The sequence below is a fragment of the Stereum hirsutum genome (assembly GCF_000264905.1).
Source record: "Stereum hirsutum FP-91666 SS1 unplaced genomic scaffold STEHIscaffold_6, whole genome shotgun sequence".
NCBI lineage: Eukaryota > Fungi > Basidiomycota > Agaricomycetes > Russulales > Stereaceae > Stereum > Stereum hirsutum.
The window spans coordinates 249,191-265,847 of record NW_006763136.1 but is presented as its reverse complement, the minus strand read 5'-3'; the positions used below and the strand labels follow the sequence as shown (position 1 = coordinate 265,847).

At 50.9% G+C, this 16,657-nt stretch overlaps 6 protein-coding genes and 1 non-coding gene across 7 annotated transcripts; 2 read left to right on the top strand and 5 right to left on the bottom strand.

Annotated features, from left to right (window-relative positions):
• Positions 1-663: 663 nt before the first annotated feature.
• STEHIDRAFT_t143 lies at positions 664-771 on the top strand. Its single transcript has one exon. It is a non-coding gene; the product is annotated as a tRNA-Arg (tRNA).
• A 246-nt stretch (positions 772-1,017) lies between these two features.
• STEHIDRAFT_156054 (uncharacterized protein) lies at positions 1,018-2,686 on the bottom strand (the record flags this gene model as incomplete). Its single annotated transcript, XM_007303309.1, has 2 exons — positions 1,018-2,581; positions 2,643-2,686. 2 exons carry the CDS (start codon positions 2,684-2,686, stop codon positions 1,018-1,020), a joined length of 1,608 nt encoding a protein of 535 aa, XP_007303371.1.
• Positions 2,687-3,481: 795 nt separating this feature from the next.
• On the bottom strand, positions 3,482-5,105 carry STEHIDRAFT_156053 (uncharacterized protein; the record flags this gene model as incomplete). Its single annotated transcript, XM_007303308.1, has 2 exons — positions 3,482-5,009; positions 5,074-5,105. The coding sequence occupies 2 exons, from the start codon at positions 5,103-5,105 to the stop codon at positions 3,482-3,484; spliced, it is 1,560 nt and encodes a 519-aa protein (XP_007303370.1).
• Positions 5,106-5,929: 824 nt separating this feature from the next.
• Positions 5,930-7,229, bottom strand: STEHIDRAFT_156052 (uncharacterized protein; the record flags this gene model as incomplete). Its single annotated transcript, XM_007303307.1, has 5 exons — positions 5,930-6,015; positions 6,098-6,775; positions 6,835-6,913; positions 7,005-7,015; positions 7,085-7,229. The coding sequence occupies 5 exons, from the start codon at positions 7,227-7,229 to the stop codon at positions 5,930-5,932; spliced, it is 999 nt and encodes a 332-aa protein (XP_007303369.1).
• Positions 7,230-9,502: 2,273 nt separating this feature from the next.
• Positions 9,503-10,247, bottom strand: STEHIDRAFT_120812 (uncharacterized protein). The gene is made up of 2 exons (XM_007303306.1): positions 9,598-10,247; positions 9,503-9,543 (listed from the first exon to the last, which is right to left on the bottom strand). Exon 1 carries the CDS (start codon positions 10,003-10,005, stop codon positions 9,691-9,693), a length of 315 nt encoding a protein of 104 aa, XP_007303368.1. The 5' UTR covers positions 10,006-10,247; the 3' UTR covers positions 9,503-9,543; positions 9,598-9,690.
• A 39-nt stretch (positions 10,248-10,286) lies between these two features.
• STEHIDRAFT_167927 (uncharacterized protein) lies at positions 10,287-11,399 on the top strand. The gene is made up of 2 exons (XM_007303305.1): positions 10,287-10,700; positions 10,776-11,399. Exons 1-2 carry the CDS (start codon positions 10,306-10,308, stop codon positions 10,858-10,860), a joined length of 480 nt encoding a protein of 159 aa, XP_007303367.1. The 5' UTR covers positions 10,287-10,305; the 3' UTR covers positions 10,861-11,399.
• A 1,056-nt stretch (positions 11,400-12,455) lies between these two features.
• Positions 12,456-16,133, bottom strand: STEHIDRAFT_167926 (uncharacterized protein; the record flags this gene model as incomplete). Its single annotated transcript, XM_007303304.1, has 10 exons — positions 16,037-16,133; positions 15,862-15,974; positions 15,791-15,802; positions 15,666-15,721; positions 15,104-15,605; positions 13,762-13,893; positions 13,595-13,708; positions 12,925-13,531; positions 12,626-12,847; positions 12,456-12,478 (listed from the first exon to the last, which is right to left on the bottom strand). The coding sequence occupies exons 2-10, from the start codon at positions 15,928-15,930 to the stop codon at positions 12,456-12,458; spliced, it is 1,737 nt and encodes a 578-aa protein (XP_007303366.1). The 5' UTR covers positions 15,931-15,974; positions 16,037-16,133.
• Positions 16,134-16,657: the final 524 nt, after the last annotated feature.

The following is a 16,657-nucleotide window of genomic DNA, read 5'->3' as shown; positions in this document are numbered from 1 at the left end:
CATCGAACTCTGCATCTGCATTGTTACCTTCCTGTGTTTCAGTAGCGTTGTTCTGCCATTTGTTTTGCGTTCCTGTTTTCGTTTCGTGGCTCATGTGGCGTTGCCAGTGTACGATACAGACAGTCGCCGGTATTTTATCGTCGTATTTGTTTCACCTTTTCGCCTTCATCTTCCCTTCATCCACCTTGTTCCATCAACCTTTTCCTTTAACCCACGGGCCAAACCACTGACACTGTACGATAGCGCATACTCATTCGCCATTCCCGCCTGCATCATTCATCATACACACGTGATATCTTGCATGGGTCTCGGTTTTTTTTGACACCAGCAGAAGGAGAAGAAGTTCAAGAAGAACATTGAAATGTAATGTGATTTGTTTGAACGTTTTGATGCTTGTATGGCCTCCGAGGTTGCAGTGGTCTGCGTGAGTGCGGTCGAGACTAAGACTTGAAACTATGCAGTCTGTGTGATACGATGGGATTGAATGAGGACCCAGTTACGCTTCGTTGGCCTCGTAATACATCTTTCGTGGAGCTGACATACAGGGAGATCTCACTACGCCTTCCCCTGCATTGAACCTAGCCCTGGAGTGGGAGTGGCACACGCAACGGAATGATATGCCTATCCAAGTCACACTTGAGTGCCAATACACCAGTACCTAGTGGCCGCCTGGCGAAATGGCATCGCGTCTGACTACGATCGAAATGCTTCCGATTCCGAGCGTTACTCGCTGAGATCAGGAGATTGCAGGTTCGACCCCTGCGGTGGTCACATTCACTCTGAAGTATGTCTACTTTTGTCGGAAGGTTTGGCCTGATGAATAAGTAGCTCATTTGAAGCAGTGCAAGCTCGTGGTGACAACATGAACGCGAAGGATTAATGGATGTACCGGTGCAGACTATATTACTAGTACGAGGCTTTAAGAATAAAAGAATGAAAGTATTCGAAACTTGATGAAACCGTGGAAAAGCGGAACCTTAGAATGTGTAGTACTGTTCTCCGACCATTACAGCCATTTCAGAGCACTAGATCAATGTTTTTAGTCACCAACGCCAATCCGTCCTCTCCGCATCCCTCGAGGATGGCCCACTGCTCAGGCAGATTCTCCTTCATCCAATCCGCGTCATCGATGCACAACGTCAAGACATCTAGCCTCGATGTATGGGTCGCAACAAAGGACTTGTGAGCGACACTGTCGGGGTGGTCTTCGACGTGGGACTCTTCCGAAGAGTAACAACGCGACTTGACCATATCCACAAGGCCAACGTAGAACTCTCTCGGGTATATATCCCCAATATCAGAGTCGGCAATGCCTAGATGGTCGCGGAAAATCGCAATCTTCTCGAGGAAGGGGTTGGAGCAATCGGGTTCGAGGACGTACGTTCCGTGTTCGGAGTCGTTGTGGCGAGTCACGTTCGAGCGTAGCGTAAGGGATTGCAGGAACAGGCTACCTATAACATTCCAGTCGTCGATTACGGTGAGAGACCGAAGTTCCCGGCAGGCGCGAATAGCTTCCACAAGAACGGCTTCCGAGATGAAGGAGAGAAATCTGAGCTCCAGATTGCGGAGCGTATGGCGTCGAGATCGCAGGAAGGCGGACAATCGTCCTTGAAGGATGCCCATGTCGATCGAATCTTCAAGATCATAGCGAGAGTCGAGAGTCAAACAGGCCAGTTCAGGTGCGTCGAGAACGACGAGAAGATATGACTCGATGAACAAATTTGATGTGACGATTTCGAGTGATGTGAGTCTCTCGAGCTTCAAGTGGGAGGCGTTCGGTGGGGGCCAGTGGTCAGGAAACTCTAAGTGAGAAAACTCGCCATCGAAATGAAGCCGGAGGAGGGTTATGTTGGGGAAACGGCGTAAGGTGTGGACAAATTTATCGATGTCGAACGGGTCGGCTAAAGTCGGTCCATGGGTAGATTCGCTGGTATCGGGAATCCTCAGATCTATAGAACTGAGATGGCCCCATGGCAGTGATAGCTCGCCAAAGTTCGAATGCGTGATGGCAAGTTGCCTGAGATTCGGGGCGTATTCGAGAGCTCTCAGATCTGCGCGTGTAAGATCCCAGTGGTCGACAAACTGCTCCTCCTCCCATGTTTCTGTCTTGATTCGAATGGACTCCAGATGAGGGTGCGGTTCTGGTGAAAGAGTGGGATACAGTCTCTGTGAGAGAATAGGTGGACACCGCAGAGAGACATTCTTCCAACGGGGGGAATGAGAGCAAACAAGATGAAGATAACGGGCGACCACGTCTGGCCGGTCTTCATGTAAAAGGTCCAGCGAGATAGACAGTGGTGCGGAACGTGACAACGCGAGACAATCATAGACGGTGAGAAAAAAGGTGTCGAGGAGAGCCTCGTCCACAGGAGCTCTTGGAAGTATCAGATCGGACCAAAGTTGGGATGTTGAGATTGCGACGTCCCGCCAGCGGCGGCAGACGTGAGTGAGGACGATGAGAGAATGTAAGTCACAATCGCCGTCGCCGATGAGAGCGCCAAACAAGGCCAATAATAACTCGGTAGGAAGATGTTCTGTTTCGTCGCCTGCCTCCGAACCTGGGCTCGACCGAGAAACTAAACTGTGTGCACAACAATCAGAAGGTTTGCGATCACATAGTGTAGATGTATCATGAGACCCACTTTAGATAATGATGCTCAATGCGTTCTCTATGATTGCCATCCATATCTCAAAGAGAAAGAAGACGCAAGAGGTTGGTCAGAGGAATACTGTTCAAGTTCGAGGTGTGGTGTACTAAGTGACGAAGAGACGGGAATGAGAAAGTCAGGCCACAACAGCATCCTTTTATGCAGTGGTGCCACCATGGTCAGCCAGCGCTAAACTGGTCACCATGGCGAGGACAAAGAGCGATAGCGATATGTTTGGACACGGCACATGGATGTTAGGGAACAAGGGCAGCGTCCGATGCAAACACGATCTGGACACGTGTCGATCATTACCCAAGTTGCGAACGCACGGAAACGTCCTGATGTTTTTGACGCTGTACTCGGGCATTTTCTTCCAGAAATTGTCTATCCCAGAAAAATTTTCATTCGTAAGTGAGTACATAGATGAATAGTATGGCATTGATATGCGGTACAAAGCGGTACCAAAAAAATTGAGTGTCTGAGTGAATTGAACAGAGTCGCTCATAGCAGATTCACGACGTGACGGGAGATGGGGGAAACAATATTAGGGGGAAGGCATACAGGAAATGTGGCATACTAGTGAGGAAGTGAGCTCTAACCAGGAAGAACTTGGAGGACATAATGATGTGCAATATGTAGGAGAGATGAGTTGGGTGACACGCCAAAAGCAGACAAGATGAGATTAAAATCGGGGAAGAAAGAAAGAAAGATCACATATTCATGGGTCTTCAGGCCTTCAGGCCATGGATTGCGTTCCAATGACCGGATGCGCCCCGGCCGCCACCGCCACCGCCACACCGCCACCTGAACCATGTCAGGAAGACAGAGACACATCATACATCCTCTATTTCTAGCTTCAGTCCCTCGTCGCAACACCTCAGAATCCTCGTCCAATCGTCAGGCCTCCTGTCCATCATCCAGTCCTCGTCGTCCTGGTGCAACCTTAAAACCTTCAGCTTCGCCACCGGCCGAGGCATCAAACCATTCTCCACATCGCAACTCGTCATTGCACCCTCCGGACACCACCAGCGCGACTCCACCATGTTAGCCAGCCCGCTGTACATATCATCCGTGTACGCCTCTCCACGACTGGCGTCGCGAGCCAAGTCATCATGATAGAGACCAATATCCTCGAGGAATGGGTGAGAGCAACCGTGTTCGAGTCGGAAGGTGGAGGTCGCGTCGTTGGGATCAGGATTGACGAAGCGGTATGTGAGGGACTGTAGCGTGGTCGGGCCTACGACATTGCGACTGTCCACTATCGTGAGGGAACGAAGGTCGTCACAAATTTGGAGGTTCTGCATGAGTTGGCCTTCATCGACAAGAAAGTTTATGGACCTCAGAGCAAGAATCCAGAGAGTATTTTTGTGATAACGGAGGAAGCAAGAAGATGCCAGACATAATGTATCGAGGAATGATACGCCAGCGCGGAATGTTCCCCATATAGTGTCGAGATTGAACGATGTCAGGCTGGGCGCCTTCAACACGGGAAGAAACATCAGGATGTAAGGGCATGTGCCGACGAGTGTAAAGTGAGTTAGCTCCCCAAGTATACGTGGTCCCCATCCGGTTGTAGCGATCGAAATATTGGAGAAGTCGCCGACAAATTCAAGCTCTAGAGTAGAGAGGTTGACGCAGCATCCTATCGCGTTGACGAATCGTAGTAAGTCGAATGGCGTGGCGGAGTCATGCGGAATTTCGAGAGACAGATAGACCATATTCGACCAGCGCACAGAGAGTTGATCAATATTTGGATGGGTCAGGATGAGAGAATCCAGGTTTGGTGCGGAAGAAAGCACGTCATTGAGATTGGCGATATTCCAGTGGCAACCCTGATGCCCGTTGTCGTAGGAGTTCGTCATGAACTGGAACGCCGCCAACTGTGAAACTGACCCATGATTGAGAGTTGGGTAATCTGCTTCGTGCGCAAAGGTTCTGCAGTCGATATTGATGATCTTCCAACGACTCGAAAACGTAGATAGGAGATGCATATAACGTGACGCCACGTCCGATCGCTTCTCGCCACTAAGATCAAGACGAATGTGCAGCGACGGGGAGCGAGTCAACGAGAACCAGCTTTCGACTGTCGCAAAGAAGGAGTCAAGGAGTTGCGCATTCTGAGGAGGTTGAGGTAGGAAGAGATGGGACCAGAGAGCTGGAGTCGAGAATGCCACCTGACGCCACCTTCGACAAACACAGGTCAGTATAAGAGGCATTGTTGTCAAATTTATTGGTGTCAAGTCGTCATCGCAATCCGGAAGACCAAGAATGAAGACCATTGACAACATCTCATCAGGGAGACGTTGTGTCATGTCGATGGATAGTCCTAAGTGCTCTGGCTGAGACGAGGGTGAGAAAAAGCTATGCAGGCATCAAGATCGGTCAGTTGGGGGAGAATCGGTGAGCAACTTGACACTGCACATACCGACGGCCTGCGATATTTTGTTCGCGTGACATTGTTGAAGTACAGTATATAAGTCGCTATCGATGCTTGAGATTGAACAGTTGGAGAGCCGAAGCACGAGAGCGAGAGCGAGATAGATGGATGGCTAATGGAAGAAGGGCAATCGCTTTTAACTGTTGGGAAATAGGCGTGCCAGTAGTACGTGTCAGCATGTGATCGGGTGTCATGGCAGTCATCGCCACCTCGATCATCTGTTATGGGACAAGGACGATTACCTTGCTGGCAAGGTCTCTCCCACCCCGGTATTAATTGTGGCTGAGCGACTTTTTCGCACACAAAGCCAAACAGTTTGCGTAAGCTTTTCTCACATTTCTGTGGCACCCCCGGGCCTCACTCAATGCAATCGCGTACTTGATTACCATCACGAGGACGGAGCAATTTCTATTCGCCCTGGATATACAGTTTTTGTACATGCCCAGCATGTTTCGCGAAAGTATGCTCGATATCTGCGCAACGCGCTCAGGCCTGAAGGGCTATCGACGCCACAATGAATCACATCAGAACTCTTGGAAATCCCTGAGAGGCCCTGAGAAGCCCTGAGCGGCCCTGACGATCCGTTCCGCAAAAGCCCGTGAGGTCTCGAGAGCGCGTCAGGGCCTGTCAGGGCTCTCAGGGTGCGTCAGGACGGTCAGGACGATTCTGGTCGTTGTGTGGCCCAAAATGTATTTCTATTCACAGAACAATGTATATAGTTGGGGACTCCGACAGACAACAACATAGATCTTACAACCACAATACAATACACTATACTATCTTCATGAACACAAAGTCCGGACAAGCTACGAGACGGCGGAAATGAATCATCGCCGTCATCGGGTTAATTAACGGCCTCAGAGACGTCGGTGGTGATCTCTGCAGCCCGTGCATCCGCAATTGCACTTGTAGTTGCGCATGCGACTGCGACTGTAGTGCCACCGACGCATGCATCAGTAACCTCGACTTCTCCAAATTAAGATTCAGCCATTGCACGGGGACGAAGACGAACCGGGGGAGGGCGAGAGTGATTTGACGCTGTTCGAACTCGGGGAGGTCGCGGACGTCTGTGCGTTCGAAGACAGTGTGGACGAGACGGGTGGGAGTTGTGGAGGGGCGAATATCGAGGCAGAAGAGGGAGAATGAGGGGGAGGGGGAGGAAAATAGAGGGAGACGAGGTGGGTGAGCGTTTGGGGTGGGGAGTGGGAGAGAGTGAGGGCGAGGATGTACGTGAAATAGTTCGTTCGATGTGTGTTTGAGGAGGTGTGGGAGTGGGTGGTGGCAATGGAGAGGAGATGGGAGATGTAGGATGCGAGGATGGTTGAGGATGCGGGGTCATGTGCGTCCTCTGCGAGGACGGTTATGTGCCTGCCACCGTCGTCGTATGAGGAAAGAACATAATGCAAGGCCGAGACACAAAGCGGGTGGAATGACAGTCGACCAGGCCAGTCTGCGGCATTGATCCCAGCGGCGGCCAACATCTCTGCGCTGGGACGCCTCAACCAGGACAAAGCACGTTCGGCACAAGCACAAGATGAACGTGTGAGCAGAGTCGAGATGACGGTGGCCGCGATGGCGAGGCTGTCGAGCTGATGGTCTCCATACAGCGGCAGGAGTGCCTTGTCGAGGTGTAGGAAGCAGGGCAGGATGAGCTCGACGGCCCGCAGTCGTACCTGAGTAGAGCTTGAGGCTAGAAAGGAGAACGAGTAGTCGACATCAGATGCCTGCTACCCATCCACGCTAGCATACCACTCCCGCAGATGCACAGGCCACACGTCGACGATGTTGCGCCCCCGACCTTAGGGCACTCCTCCCTCATCGCGCTGACCTACGCATAATACCGCTGCGCCCCGAGCACGAACGGCTTCCCCCTCCTCTTTATCCTTGTCTTCTCCCTCGCGATCTCCTCGACCGCGTACCCCAGGATCGCCTAGTAGTCAAGATCGACCAAGGCGAGCGCATCGACAAGCATGCTTCGCATCCAGGCGATCGCACATACCCACCTCGAGCAAGAAGACCTCGACTTCCAGCTCAAAAATAAGTGTTGCCGTGCCCATCAGCAGCTCAAAACCGCTCGCACCCGCGCCATGCTCATCGCTCGCCTGCCTGACCAGCCGCCATGCCTCACTACAAGCTGAAGACATACGACGAGGCTCACCTTCACACTTGCAGGATTCTTTACCAACATTTACTTTCACATTCGCAAACTCCAAGTGCAGACTCGGCGCTCCGGGTTACGAGAGTCTGAGGATTCAACCGACATGTGCGTAGCCCTAGTGTGGGCCGGTGTATGATGCCGAGTCGGGGAGAGGGTGAAGGAGGGTAAGGGCTTCGACACTTCGACAACAAACTCTGAAAATGCCACGTCGAATTTGTTGACGTTTGTTTGTCCTCTGTTCAACTCTTGCGTCGGGCGTCGTCCGGCGTCGTCTCTGTTCTGTATTCGTACCTCATTTGTCTCTGTCAAGCATTCCCTGTGCATCGTTCTATATTCCCTCGGTAAGGACCCTGTTATGGACCGGGCCAGCGAAATAAAGGCGCTACAATCCCACCTGTACGTATGTTATCTTGATCCCTTTTCTCAATCCAAATCACGCAGTTACATCACATCAACAATTTCATTCACTGCAACGTCAAAGTGGCCGGCCTTATCGACAAGTCAAGACAACGGCATTATTTCTTCTAGTGATCTCGGCCTCACCATACAATCATTGTGCTCGATGCAGCGGCTGTGAGTGTAGCACCGAGGAGAGCGATGATGAGCAAGAGGAACACGTTACTTCATTGTACGTCCTCGAACTTATACTTCATTTCGTCTTGTTATATTCTTTTTCCTTCATTGTCGCTCGGCCCTTGCAGGGGATAGCGGCGAGGTTGAGAGTCGTCGCATCTCGCCGCAAGATGTCGTTTTTGGCGTGAGTTCATTCCTCCCACCCCTCTCTTGCGATTGTGTTTTTGATTCTGGATATGTCATTTCTGTGCAGATGTGCATCGTACACGGTCCAAAACACTACGCCAACGCTCGATCGCGATGGAAGCATGCATGCTTCCTTGCGTGTGTTTCAAAGCGTCATGGACGACTGGTTTGCTGAAGATACAACCGGATAGTACGCGCTTCTTTGTTCTTCTGTTGACCCCCAGCACTTCGTAGCTCATCGGCTCTTCTACTTCTATCGCCTTCCCCTTAACATATCTACTTATCTATTCAACCTCCACCCTTACTTGGTTTGCATAATCTCATGGAGTCAAACAAGTTTACCCGTTTTCGCAGGCCATGTAGTCTATCAGAGCAAGGAGTCGAGAGAGTGGGGTCTGGGGCAGTTTAACGTTTGTGTAGTCTCAAGAACAGTGTGTATAACACGAGTGACTGTTTTGAACATGAAGGAAAATTGGTGGACTCGAAAGCAGAGCCTCTGTAGACCTCTTTATGTAGCTTCGCATGTAAATACGATTATTTATATGAATTTATGATCATTTTTCTGGTGCCACACAACGACCAGAATCGTCCTGATCGTCCTGACGCACCCTGAGAGCCCTGACAGGCCCTGACGCGCTCTCGAGACCTCACGGACTTTCGCGGAACGGATCGTCAGGGCCGCTCAGGGCTTCTCAGGGCCTCTCAGGGATTTCCAAGAGTTCTGATGCAAGCCGATGCTTCTCCTGAGGCCTACGTACGCTTCGAGGCGCTGCTGCGGTCAGCGAAGCAAGAAATCTGACATCAGTGGCCATCGGAACGTGGATGTATTGTGCAGATTTAAAGGCTGCCTCTAATACGACTTGAATACGAGTTTGCGAGCCAAGAAGAACCATCTGTGGTGCGACTCTTGCGTGACCATCCAGAAGTAATTTCCGGTACTGAATACTCTGCAGTATCGCTAACAAAGTTGCTACTGCAAACAAAGTGCACAGAAATAGTGAGCATTGGTAGATACGTATGCCATTGTCAGAAGAGGTCTCTCAAGCAAGGTCAGTGCCACAGCATGTGGAGCTTCCCTAGTTACTTACTTACGCATTAACAGCCCCATCCTGGACTACTAGATCAAGGGAGAGTGCAGGGAACGCAACGCATCAGCACCTCCCTTCTCACCAACATTCTATCGAAACCATGATTCTTTCAGGAAGCGAGACCTTTGCCAGAGATGACGCAGGCCTTGTAGTGACCAAAGGGCGCTTTCTCAAGTTTGTCAGCTGGCGTTGCACTTGTTTGTGCTTATTAGGGTCAGAAGCTGTTTGGCACTTGTGATCCGTGCTGGTCCGTGCGCGGAGTGGTGGAAAGCGCTCAGCGCTCAGCCCTGACCCTTCATGAATCCATCCAGTGCCCTCACCAATGCTCTCGTGGTTGCATTGCCGAAGAAGTGATCAAGTCACTGTTGACGAACAGGCCTAGGTTTTAGTACAGACACCAGAGACCCAAACAGGACTTTTTTGAGGTCGAGATCAGTCGCATTCGCTACTAGCAGAGTGAGTGCCACTCACGATATGCCAACGATATGGCTGACTTGACAGTGGTGCCAGAGTTGAAGACTATACATGAACATCAAGTGGTATGTTATTCTGCTACTATAGTCATTTAAAAGTTGTTTTGCTTTGCATTTGTGGGTGGTTTTATTCCATTTCCGTCTCGTTTCTACGCTCGTGGCGAGCGATTGTCCCTAAAGGTCTATCCGTGTCGGGGCGGAAGGCACGATGCCTTTGCCCACAGTGATTCAGAGTGCAGGACACCGATCGCCTTTGTTTGAGTCTCCTCGTCATGTTTGCAAGAACAAAAGTCGTCACCTTGAGATGATGTGGCACGCATGCCGCTGTGGCATCCTCTCGGAGAAAGATATCGGAAATACTGTTTGCCGCATCGGCTAATGTTGGTCGCACGAATCCCGACGGAGCGATATCGAGCCGCTTATCTGCCTCGTGCCTCGCCATGCTCTGATTCTTTGTGGGTCCCAGTGTGTCCCGTCGCTTCGTAACTGTGGGTCCCAGTTTGTTCTGACCAAACAAACAACATTTATTACCGGAGATGGCAGGAGAATGTTGTTTGTCCTTGCTTTAGCGACGACGGCTTCGCGGCATCCCGTGCCCGCATGGCACCCATCGATTTCGCATATAAGGCCTGCGTGCCGGCCCTTCTCTTCCCTCAGCCCACCCCGGACTACCACCAACACCCCCACTAAAGCACCCCGCTAAAGCCTAACCACCCAACCCCCGTCTTATCCACGATCAATCATGTCTCCCAAAACTGCTACCCATCGCTCTTCTCGTCGTGACGCTCGTCGTCGCAGCCTCTCGACTTCATCTACGTCGTCTATTACTGTCTCCTCTGATGACGAGAACACCTTCACGGTCGCCATCATCGATGAGAAGGAGAACTTAGACCCTAACAATGGCAAGAATGTGGCAGTCCCGAACAAGTCCAAGCGCTCCAAGCGAGCACGCTCCTCCAGCTCATCCACGCCTTCGAAGAAATCGTCCTCCCCCCAGACCGTCAAGGACGCCGCATGTCGCCGCACGAAGAGAGCCCTCTCTTCGCGCAAGGCCCCGTCAGCGGAAGCCATCGAAGGTGATATGCCTGTTCCGGTTTTGATGGACGCCACGGAGGCCTACACTGGGTTCGCCTACAGGTGCGCCTCTTTCCTTCTCTATGTCTCCTTACTATGCATGACCATGCTCACGATGGCCTTTACTTCTTACAACAGCGGCGCCCACTTCGAACTTCCTCCCGTCTTCGCTGTCAACACGGTGCACACCATCGGCGATCTGTTCTTCGACTCCTTTGCGTAAGCCCTTACAGGCCCTTCGTCACTTTTTCTCTTCTCTCCTGTGACGTCGAAGCATCCATACCATGATACCATTTCTTTTTTCCGTATTCACATTCTATCCCCATTCCATCATCACCCTTCTTACGTCGCCTGCATTTTTTTTTCTACTGCACGCCGCCTCCCCCCTTCCCATTATGCCAAGGTTTGTCTCATCGTCGTCCTGCTGTATTATTAAATTTCTTTTTTGGATGGATCATCATTCAATCTCCTTTATATTCTTTCATCTTCTTTATCTCTTTTTATCTCTTTTATATCCTTTCCTACAGTACCTCTCGTATACTCCGATACCACTGCATATCGTTTCGATTACGAGTAGTTCTCTGCCTCCCCCTTCTCCTTCTTAGGCTCTTGGTTTCCCAGTGACGATCATCATCGCTATGCGTCCCGTCTCTGCATCCCTTCGAGTCATCGCTGCGTTCTCTCATCGGGGCTCAGTACTTTTATCTCTTTTTTCTTCTCTACACTACATCCTTCGTGTCGCCTGTGTTGGTTGTCTCGTCCCGCCTTTCCTCCAGTTTGCTCATCTTGCCTGTATTGTCTCGATGTCTCGGAGTTGACCTGTATTTGACTGTCTGCATGTATTTACCTGTACGAGTGCCGATTCGCGGTGCCGCTTAGAGTGTTGTGTTGCCTTTTTTCATCTTCTCTAAGTACATATTACTTTTATTTACCAAGGATCTCGCAATTCAACCCATAGGAATATTTCATTGCGTTCTCCTATCGTCGTGCACTGGAATGGAGGGATTTTTTTCGTTTGTCTCAGCGACGGCGCCCTCACCGGTGCCAGCAGATTTGGGGCCTGACACCGCGCATGCCGCAGGGACAATGACATGCGCGATCATTGGCTGATGGACCAAGCGACATTTTCTTTTGTTCTCGAGACGAACAAAAGGATACTGGGCGTCGGCACAGTCGTCGGCAGCATCGGTAATCGCTCGGCCTCGGCACGACAAGATAACCCATGACACCACTCCCCCTGCTGACCTTGGACTCTTATCGAACGTTGTCTCGCTTGCCGGTCGCGCACACATCATCGCGCTCCACGACGTCGACTTCTCTCTCCTCAAATCCTCCTTACTCTACCGTATCTACATGCAAGCGCACGAGTCTTGACGAATATTGTTTTGGAGAGGCGGTCATGGTTCGCGACGGCGTGAAATTCATGGTGCGTTCGGTCTTCAGTAAATGCAGCGAGCACCGAGACATCGATAGAGCGTGCGTTCGTCGAATGGGTGTTTAGACTAGCTACTCTATACGACGTAGAAGATCGCAGTTCAAGATGAGATGGATGCTGGATATAAGCCTCACTGGCGAGTGTATATCAAGATGCGTCATCTGGACGGGTACGAAGTCGAATTAGATATATGATACGCCTTCCACAGAGAAGTGGAATAAACTTACGCACAAGAGGGCCAGCGTCGTACCCAGAACGCACATCTCACGAGGATGTAGGCGAAAGGGTCTCTGACGTGAGTTTACGATGGACAGGAAATCTTCGTGGCAGCTCGATTGTCGGGAACTCGCGCTCTCCTGTATCCAGCACTCGAAACCCACACGTCAGACGATGCTCTTTCCAGTCACTGCTTAAGCATCAGCAAGATAGAACAGGCAACGAAATCTGAAAGGAAACGTCTCACAGTCTCTGATATTTCTTTTCGCAATATTCTTTCGTCTTACAGCCTTCCTCATACACTGCTTATGAACTTGACACTGCGTCTCAATCTCACTCCAGAGCAACGAGGGGCGAATGTGCACGTCGAATGTCGCAGAGGGTTTGATGGTGTATATGAAGTCGCCATAGATGGACTCCTTCCCCGGAGGCATGTACGTGTGGTCGAGAATAGCTCGTAGAATGCGTGGACGAGGGAGGTGGACGCGGAGTACTTGGCGCAGAGAGGGTTGTAGGTCCATCGCTGAGAGAATGGCCGACATGATCTTGTTCAGTTCCTCTGCGCGAGAAGAGACCAGTCAAGGTAAGATAAGGGGATGGAGATGGAGAGAACGGGACCGAGGCAGGTCAACGTACTGGAGACCTCTGGTTTTCGAGAGCTAAAGTGTGGCAGCGTTATATCCAGAGCGTCTATTGTTCCGGCTCGAACCAGAATTATCACCAACTGGGGTCCTTCGTTTGGTAGAGATTGCATATGTCGATGGAGGAATGAGCCGATGAGGGCTACGATACTTGTATAGAGAGCATATCCTGAAGAGTCTCCTTTCTCATCGTCTTTTACGGTTCTGGTCATGAGGAAGCAAAGAGTCGTCCACAGATTGCTAGCCCTCACAAGACTTCGAATAAAATCGGGTTGTTCTCCTGGTTCTAGCGAAGTCTGAGCCCACCCGTAAGCCACCAGACAGTCGAGAAGGTCTACGGCCTTCGCCGCGTCTTTACCGACGAGCCAACTCAAGGAGGATTCAATATTCGAGAAGAATTTCCGGAACGATCCCGCTCCTCTATGGATGTCGCGAAAAAGCTTGTGGAGTGGCGGATGCGAAGATTCGTTGGCAGCTACGTGTTCCGGAGATATGACGAGGACGAGGAAATGTTCCAGAAGTCCAAACTCTGAGGGAGTGTTCGAGTGTGTCCAGTATCGAACAGCGACAGAGAGGGTGAGATCATTGTCTTCTCTCATTAACTACTACCGTGATCAATTATCAGTTCACTCTCCGCCAGTTCGTAGAAAGTGGACAAGACGAACCTCAAGGAAAGAGGGGTCAGAACAGGATATGGAGTGTACGATAAGCTGTATTATCATACGCTCGCTGACCATGTCATCGTCAGAGTGGGCAGTATTGGCAGGATCGAGCCAGAGCTGTGACTGACAATTAGCAGAGGATCGGGGTTTCCAGATCAAAGGACACGTACGCGCACCATCATCTCCGACCAATATTTACGCAGAGAAGATATGTAAAATGTGTCAACCGCTGATGGAGGGTTCTTCAGCGTTAACATCCCGGTATACAGGATGTGCAGCGCAGTATCGTAGGATGAATGCGGCTGTGTGGGACGTGGCAGTCAATCAGATTTCGCTCCAGTGGAGCTTCTAATAAAGACTTGCCACAAGTCCATCCATAGGAGCATGATTTCCAACCCTTATAGTTCGACTGAGGGTATTTCGTTTGGCGGTGACACATTCGCATACCCGATCCACGATCCCGGCACGAACTAAGGCGTACCACTGCAAGCAGGGACCGGGGCTGTTCAAGTCTGAGAGAATGGCCACTTCTATACAGTACGCTGCTGGTCCGATATCCTTTACGCATCATGAACAGACATGTGAGACATAAAAAGACATAAAAAGACTGGTATTAGTCACATCGACGACGTCCCCAAACCGATTGGGTTTCCTGCCATCACCGGAGTCAAGGTCGAATATGCCAATGACGCGGTGAGGATCAGTTTTGACCAGTCCAGTCCATTTCCGGACCAGCGCTGTATTCATATGGAAGCACCTATAGGAAGAGCGAAATTGTGGCTTTGCGATGTGAAGCTATGAGTAGGAAGTGAAGGGGAAGGGCGGAAAGGAGGCCGAAGAGCTTCATCGTGATGTCGGTCAAATAGAATCGGAGTTCCAAGTAATCGACACAAAGCCTGCGGCCAAATGAAGGAGACCCATGTCCAAATAAGTCGGTCAGCATATCAGAAGTTCGTAGGGAGATGATGCAGGATCCTATTCGGCAGCCGCATAAGTAAGGATCGCCGACTTCTGGGGTATGAAGCTTTACGTCCTACAGACACTAAGGGTCGGATTATAGTGAGCCCAATATCAGCAGCGCGCACGAGTAAGATCAGCTTCAAAGCGCACCTTTTTGAGAAAAGGTTTTCTTCTTACCAGTGAGTCGTATCGTCGACATTCAATCGAGCGTCAGTGCTATACGGCCCAGTTCCAGTGCTAGCTTGTGTTCATCCACATCCGGGCGGGGCAGGCGGATCATCTCGAGAAGGATGCAGAGGATATTGAGATCCGAGTCCCATCGACTCCTTCACCTCTGAGTATGAGATGTCTAAATCTGAATAGATCGAGGCATGACTTCACTTCGTCGAAACGTTAAAATCGAATATAATACAATGAGCGTGTCTGAGTGGCCCACGGATATTGGACGAAAGAAGAAAACCACCAAGCAAACTGCCATCGTCAATGACAATGCCGACGACTATGCAGTCAAGGTGGAACTAATAAGAGAATGCATGTCGCCCTTGATTATACCTGCGCCTCCTCCATGTTATTTGCGCCCTCCAAATCACCTCCCGAGACTTCCCTCACCTCGGCTTCCACGGCCATCTGCATGGACTCGAGCATCATGCCGACCTCGAACGGATCATCAGCCATCAACGTATCTCCATCCATACTCCAGTTCGCATTGGCACCGAGATTGGCACCGTCGGTCCGGCATTCGACCTCTTCTGTTTCATTGCATGCATCCACACGTCGCGGGGATTTGAGGCATGAGCCAAGGTTTCCGATGGCCAGTGCCACAAACCTACTCCCGTTGCTCTCGCCACCGGGTTTAGCGTTGTGCGAGACATTGTGTGGATCGAATTGTGGTGTCTCTCCGATCTTGAGCCCAGGGGGAAGTTGAGAATCGAACTTGGGCGTATCTGGTAAGGATGGAAGGGACGGGAAGTCGACATGCTCTTGGGGAGAGCCATTGGAGAAGCAAATCGAGCGGAGATTGAGCATGAAGCGGCAGACGAGGACGACACGTAGACTGGATATTTGGTGAATGGTGAGTGGCAGTCAAGGTTAGATAGGGAGTAGAGAGACGCACGCAACGAGGAGGTTCGCGACGAGACAGAGATTCTGGACAAATTCTGTAGCGGGGCCCTATGGGAGTCGAATATGAGAACGTGGCCTTGACAGGATGATTGCGGGGAAATACGGTAGACTACGCACGAAGTACGATACCTGTGTGAATGGACGATGGATCAGGCAAACGGAACGACATTCTGGTTTGAAGTACTGACCAGGACGAGCACCATGTCAATGCTAGCAAGCACGACCAAGACGCTGGAGGCGGCCTTTGTCAAGCCCATAGCAGTTTTAAAGAATTGACAGACCTACAAGAACAGCAAAGTTCCTGGAATAACAACGAATATCAGCCTCATCGATACCACAGTGTGCCACGACCGTGAATCTTACCGTCGCGCACAACGAGAGCACTCAAATCTGGGCCACTGGCGCCTTGACGGTTCCTGAACTTCCACGTCTTCTTGAGGGTGACGGCAAGAACAATCCCCTCGGCAAGGATCATCGTGGCGTCTGCGAGAGCTTGGACTATCCAGAGGGATCATTAGCATGAACCGTCGCTGATTAAAACAAACGGCCTCACCGCTGTGAGATGCGATCATGGCGTGATGGTCAGTAAACATGTATTGTCCATTGCTGCATGAAGGGCGTACATCATTGACGCGAAGGCGCTGAGAGTAGGGTCACTCGCGCATCCGGTACTCAGGGGTTCCTCAACGAGAAGGGCGGTAGCGAATTGATACTGTAGTTCACTGTCACGTAAACAATTAAAAGCACAGAATGTCCATACACATACCGTGTTGATTCCGATCGGCCAGACAGAGAGGAGCAGAACGATGGAGAACAGAAACCAGTTATGTCCGGAGAGGGCCAGCACCCGCAAGGCTGAGAACACTAAACGGTACAATCAGCTCTGCAGAATCATACGAAGAACACGTATACACACGTCCGACACCGACGATCCTGACAGCATCAGGGAACGCTACCATATATATGGTGGCGAGACAACTAGAG

Excerpts from the sequence above, each read along its gene's own strand:
- STEHIDRAFT_167927 (XM_007303305.1), top strand. The coding sequence starts at position 10,306 with ATGTCTCCCAAAACTGCTACCCATCGCTCTTCTCGTCGTGACGCTCGT. Across the intron at positions 10,701-10,775 it reads TACACTGGGTTCGCCTACAG|CGGCGCCCACTTCGAACTTC; the intron begins GTGCGCCTCTTT and ends TTCTTACAACAG.
- STEHIDRAFT_120812 (XM_007303306.1), bottom strand. The coding sequence starts at position 10,005 with ATGGCGAGGCACGAGGCAGATAAGCGGCTCGATATCGCTCCGTCGGGA.